The 6,237-nt window shown below is 40.2% G+C and overlaps 1 protein-coding gene across 2 annotated transcripts in view; it reads right to left on the reverse strand.

The window, feature by feature from the left end:
* Positions 1-3,769, reverse strand: part of LOC106883124 (BBSome complex member BBS4) — a 60,371-nt gene extending 56,602 nt beyond the window's left edge. The window contains exon 1 of one of the 2 annotated variants that reach the window (XM_014934019.3): positions 64-189. In XM_014934019.3, the coding sequence (XP_014789505.1) occupies positions 64-93 (30 nt within the window). In that variant the 5' untranslated portion in view covers positions 94-189. Of the gene's footprint in view, positions 1-63; positions 190-1,565 lie in introns of those variants that run through there. The other variant, XM_052972513.2, reaches the window with a different exon arrangement.
* Between the last annotated feature and the right edge of the window lie 2,468 nt (positions 3,770-6,237).

The following is a 6,237-nucleotide window of genomic DNA, read 5'->3' on the forward strand; positions in this document are numbered from 1 at the left end:
AGATGTAAATATTAACTCTAATATCATGCTGGATTTAATATTGAAACATATTCACAAACTTACATTTAACTTTTTAGCACCGACGTCTGCCATATTTAAACAGTGGTTGCCACCGGTGTTAGATACACACCATTCTATTGGCTAATATTAATCTGTTTAGAGTTACTGTCCATGGGTACTTACGAGATAATCCTCTCCGTGTGTTTGTTGTTATCCTCATGTCAGCCTAGCTCTGGCAGACCTGTAATGGAAGCTATTCCAACCGTGACCACCTCGCCTACTTTTCCAGACATAATATATCTAGAATCACATTATTTACAGTGTCTATTTCATTTTCCCTTTAAGTGAGGTGTGACTACGAGAGAGATTTGGCTGTTATTTCTAGCAGGCTAAGAGTAAGTGACTGCGCATAGGTTCCTCTTCATTGGTTCCTTATATATTGATAGCTAAGGGTTTAGACTAGTGGTTCTCAGCCTTTTTAATATCCAGGCCAGATGTAAAACCTGGATTTTTTTTAGGGGCCGCACAAAAACATGGACTAATTCTAACAGGGAGATGGATGAAGCTCTATTACAGTAACGAGAGCTGGGTTTGTCAGTTCCTGTTACAGTTGAGGATAGACGGAAGTATGAGATAATCTGCTTTCAGGTACCACTTTCAACCCTCTCCTTGATCAATCTGATCAATTTTCAAGGTGTCGCCTACTTTCAGCTGGAGCAAAATTCTCGGGATTGATACCCTGCCTGTGGTCATCGCACTCAGAGTGGGTGCTGACGTCTGCAGGAGACTGAGATGCTGCTGTTGTATACCCTTCGACTCCATAGGTCTTCACGGTCTGTCTTGTCGCCTAAATGCTGGTCGCTTCGCTCGTCATACCAAACTAAACCTAACCATTAAGCGGGCCCTGACTTGGATTAATATCCCCTCAGTTCTGAAGCCAACGGGGTTATCCAGATCTGATGGAAAGAAACCAGATGGTCTTAGCCTCTGTCCCTAGGTTAGAAGTAGGTGCCTCATTTGGGACGCCACAGTCTGTGACTCTTTTGCTCCCTCTCACAACCTGGATGCTGCAGTAAATGGGAGGGTCACTGCTTCCGTAGCCAAACGGAATAAAACCCTGAAGTATCGGGACCTAACAATGAACTATCTCTTCCAACCTATGGTGTTTGAGACGTTCGGAGGGACTGGGCCACTAACAACGAAGTTCTTGTCATCGTTAGGAGCTCGCTCAGCGATGTGTCAAGTGATAGTCGTGAAGGTGCTTGGCTTTTCCAACGCCTTAGCCCCACCGTCGCTCATGGTAATATTGTGAACATGCTGGTTTGGTTCAGTAGGTTCTGCTGAACCTTGTGATGCGCGACCAGTTGAAGCGCTTGGTGCTGCATTATTTTCTTCTCTTTCTTCCCCACAAATGGTTTCAATATAGTTTTAGCAGAGAGATCTAGAAGAATTTGAAGAAAGTTCTCCGGTAATTTTCTTTCATGTAAATAAATGTTTGTCAATTAACAAAAAAACAAAAAACCAAAAAAACCCAAAAAGTCAATCAAAGAAAAATTTATATTTACAGAAGGAAGATCGTTGAGAGCCGCAGTAAGGCTACTTGAGGACCGCATGCAACCCTGGGAACTGCTGGTTTAGATAGTAAAACGTTGAACTAGTTTTGTCATTGTAACCTCTCAATGTTGACTTCACTGTTCATCATAGCCGATATTCATCATAAAAGTAGCAAGTTGGCAGGATTGTTTGAGCGTTGGTTAGAGTGTTTTGCGGTATTTATTCCGGCTTTCTGCACTCTGAGTTCCAGTTTCACTGAGGTCAATTTTGCCTTTTATCTTTTCGGGGGTCGATAAATAAAGAATCAGTCCAGTACTTGTGTCAAGTAGCATCTTAAAACATGGACGCACTTTTGGAACTAACTTACTTTATTATATGAAATATTATCTAATTCTCTGACTATGGCTATGTAGTGGATCTTGCAGGCATGATGTAGATTCGATCCTAGATTGACAAATTTAAATTAACACTTCAACATCACATTTCTCACGGTAAAACAATAGTTTTTCTGTGACAGCAGTTTACATTTGCCAGGCGCCTTATCTTAGCAAAATAATGTCTTCACCACTTGACCCTTCTAACCTCTTCTATCTCACCAAAAGCTAGAATTAAGATAACAAGTACCACCAACGAAATCCATTGTTCTCAACGATATGTCTATCCTTCTGGATAGTTATAAAAACAAGAACCCCCGAGCAAGGTGACGGCTATAACCCAAACTTGGTCTGGGAGGTCGCTATCCTTGCTAGGGAGGGCGGAAGATGCGCGGGTGTTTATAGCATCTGTGATAACCTACTGCCTAACCGTTGTGCCTTTCCCCGGTTTGTGGCTGAACAAGTTGGAACGGATCCTTTTCCGTTTTTTGTGGGAGGGGAAACCACCACTTGTGAGGCGCCCCATCTACTGCCAGAAACCGCTAAAGGGTGGGTTAGGGATGCCTTGGCTGATGATGCGCATGTACGCGCTGAGGCTGAGACACCTCTGGCTCTACCTGGACGGTGAACGGGTGTGGTCACCTTGAAATTGATCAGAGTGATCAAAGAGAGGGTTGAAAGTGGTACCTAAAAGCAGATTATCTCATACTTCCGTCTATCCTCAACTGTAACAGGAACTGACAAACCCAGCTCTCTTTGACATATATAGCCTTCAATTCTTAGGGCAGGGGAAACAACAGAAAGTGTTTTCATTCATATTTATTCATTTTATCAAATAAACCACAAACCTACGTACATATTTCATATACATATACAGACATTATTATTATAGATAGGGTGGTAGTTTGGCAGAATCGTTGCATTGTCAAACAAAATGCTTCGCGGTATTTCCTTTCTACGTTCTAGGTTCAAATCACAGCAAGAGGTCGATAAAATAAAATATGAGTCAAGTACTGACGATCAATATAATCGATTAACCTCCCTAAGAAACCTCTATGTGTGTGTGTGTGTGTGTGTGTTTAGTGTGTTTTCCACCACCGCTTGGCAACCGGTGTCGACTTGCTTACGCTCAGGTAATATAGCAGTTCGGCAAATGAACCGATACAATAAATACTAGTCTTAAAAAAAAGGACTGGGGGGGGCGTTCTGTTTGACTAAATCCTTCTAGGCGGTGTCCCAGCTTGGCCGCACTCAAATGACTGAAACAAGTAAAGAATAAAAGGCAAACGAACAAAGTTCCAAGTCATATTGTGTGGAGGTCTATTAAAAGATATAAAAAGGGACGCAACTACATAACTTGAAAAGTTACTTCCCTTGAATATAACATACAGTGTGTTTGTTTTTTTTATCAATAAACCAACTCATCTCGCAACTGACTAATATCACACGCTTGTAAGTACCAGCTGATCATTGGGATCGATATAATTGGCTTATCCCCTCCCCAAAACTGCTGGCCTTGTGCCAAAAATTGAAACCATTATTACTCACTTAAACACATCTCTTCGAAGAAGCATTTGCGCGAAACAACTGTCCTCTCCTTTTTACGAATTTCATTAACTGTATTTTTTTTTTTGGCTGATGGAAAGCATCATTATTTTCCATGGTTTTCTTTTACTAAAAGCAAATGGACCGATCTTTAGTTGTCGATCAATGAAACTACTTACTCATTGAATTATAATGTACGTGGCTAAGGATTTCGCAGACATTTGTACCCTTTTACGCAATAATTAAATAGAATTAATGACAAAGCCGAGCCTTTAATTACAAGCACAATACAACTCGCAACACACTCACACGCGCTCGCACATTCACAGTTATCTATCTATCTATCTATCTATCTATCTATCTATCTATCTATCTATCTATCTATCTATCTATCTGTCTGTCTGTCTGTCTGTCTGTCTGTCTGTCGCTCTGTCTGTCTGTCTGTCTGTCTGTCTGTCTGTCTGTCTGTCTATTACTCTTATACAAGAATGTTCTTGACAGTGACTTCGAAGTATCGGGCATCGTCGGACTACAAAAATATAGAGTTACCCATCGGATTAATGTGAAATTGTTATTATAACTGAACATAAAAACATATATATATATATATATATATATATATATATACGTTTTTAGAAAAACATAAATCCGGAGAAGCACACTCCAAGAAGTAGAGCAGTCTATATTTTTTCCTGGTGAAGGCCGGTTTATGGGGTTACCCGGGTTTCCCGTCCATAAAGGGTTAAACTTTATGGCGTATGACCTGTTGGCCTATGGCCTCTCTAAAAGTATTTTAAAGAGGTCATAGGCCAGAGTAACCCATATACCGGCTTTCACCAGAAATATATATATATATATATATATATATATATATAGGTTAAATAAAATGAGACAACAAAACCAAGGTAGTGTGAAATTTTTAGGACATTTTATAAAGAGAAGGGTAGTCTTACATCTGTTTCAAGATATAAATATATCCCCTCATCAGAGACGATATGAGAGAGTTAAATAGAACGAAATAGTAGAGTTCAATATAAGAAGTCATTTTGGAAAGGGAGAAATACAGGAAGTATAAAGGGAAATATAAGAATAATATATAGATATATATAGTCAGTAAATCATAAATCCGAAATAGAAGCACACTCTTTTATAGAGCAATAGAGTAATTAGATAAGGATAATTATGGCCGGTCTATGGAGTTACCCAGGGTTTCACGTCCATATAACGCTTAGTTTTACAGCGTTTCTTCAGACCCTAATATTGTATCTCTCTCTCTCTCTCTCTCTCTCTCTCTCTCTCTCTCTCTCTCTCTCTCTCTCTCTCTCTCTCTCTCTCTCCCACACACATATATGTATAAGCTTGCTCCATGATACCGAATCAAGATTGCATACTTTAACTTGGAAGCTTCAAAATAAAGGTGAAAAATATTCATAACAATATGTGTGTGAGAGAATCAAAATAAAAAAAGAAAAATAAAAGAAAGAAAAATCGGTATTTCAAAGAACTCATCCTTCGTCCAAGCCAAATCTGGGATTTTTATGAAGGCGGGAGATGCAAGGGAGGTTATAGTGTTCTTTTCGCTTCACCTGTATAGATTCATAACTAGAGGAAGTGAAATGCCCTAACTGGGAATTGAAAACTCACAACGGCCTAGACTTTATGACAGAATAAAAACAACAACAATAAAAATCTAGCGAAGGTCTGATACAACTGAATAGTTGTCATCGCTGTTGCTGTCTTGTAATAGTAACCATAGTAACATTAGCAGCAGTTTTGAGTTGATTGTCCACGCCCACATACTTGACACACAAACAGTAGCAGGAGAACAACTACCTGGATCCGCCTTCTTGTGGTAACGCGTGATCATAGGAAATAAGATTGTACTAAAACTAAATAACAACCCATATTTTGGGCTACAACAAAGTACCACGTTGAGTGAGTGAATGAGTGAGAGAGTGAGAGAGAGAGAGGGAGAGGGAGGGAGAGAGAGAGAGAGCGAGAGAGAGAGAGAGAGAGAGAGAGAGAGAGAGAGAGAGAGAGAGAGAGAGAGAGAGCAGTTCACTGATGTAACGGTTGAGACACGGTACAATTGACAAATGTTTCCCCGGCTGTTCCTTGATTCCAACCGGCGAAGTCAATACATGCAGAGCCGTCTTGAAGCATCGGCACACTGGACAGTTACTTGAGGACCACACAAACTCAGGCCCAACATTTATCTATGTATACTGTGATTTTTATATAGGGGTCCCTGTGCGCTGCCTTGCTCGAGGAAGAGGTTTATGATGCTTTAAAGACGAGCCTGCAACAAAGGGAAGAAGTTGTGAGAAGTAGCAGCAAAACAACAGCACCAGGAGCAGCAGGATCTAGAGTAGAAGTCTCATAATGCCTTTTTCTTCTATCTGACACTGCATTCAAGGTACACACATTGAAAAGAACAAATCGTTGTTACGGAAAGATTAGTGTACTCTACAGTGATACTTTATATTTCATTCTCGTATAATAACAGTTCACTACACTACATTGGGTTCAAATTTTGGTAGAAGGCTAGCGATTTCGGGGAAGGGGTTAAATCAATTACATCGACCCCAATACTCAACTGGTACCTATTTTATCGACATCGAAAGGATGAAAGGCAAAGTCGACTTCGAAGGAATTTGAACTCAGAACGTAAAGTAGGATGAAATGTCGCTAAGCATTCTGTCTGGTGTTGGTTTCAATTTTGGCACAAGGTCAGCTGGTTCTTATTTTATCGACCCCGAAAGGA

This window comes from Octopus bimaculoides, chromosome 1 (genome assembly GCF_046866305.1).
Source record: "Octopus bimaculoides isolate indiv1 chromosome 1, ASM4686630v1, whole genome shotgun sequence".
NCBI classification, from domain to species: Eukaryota; Metazoa; Mollusca; class Cephalopoda; order Octopoda; family Octopodidae; genus Octopus; species Octopus bimaculoides.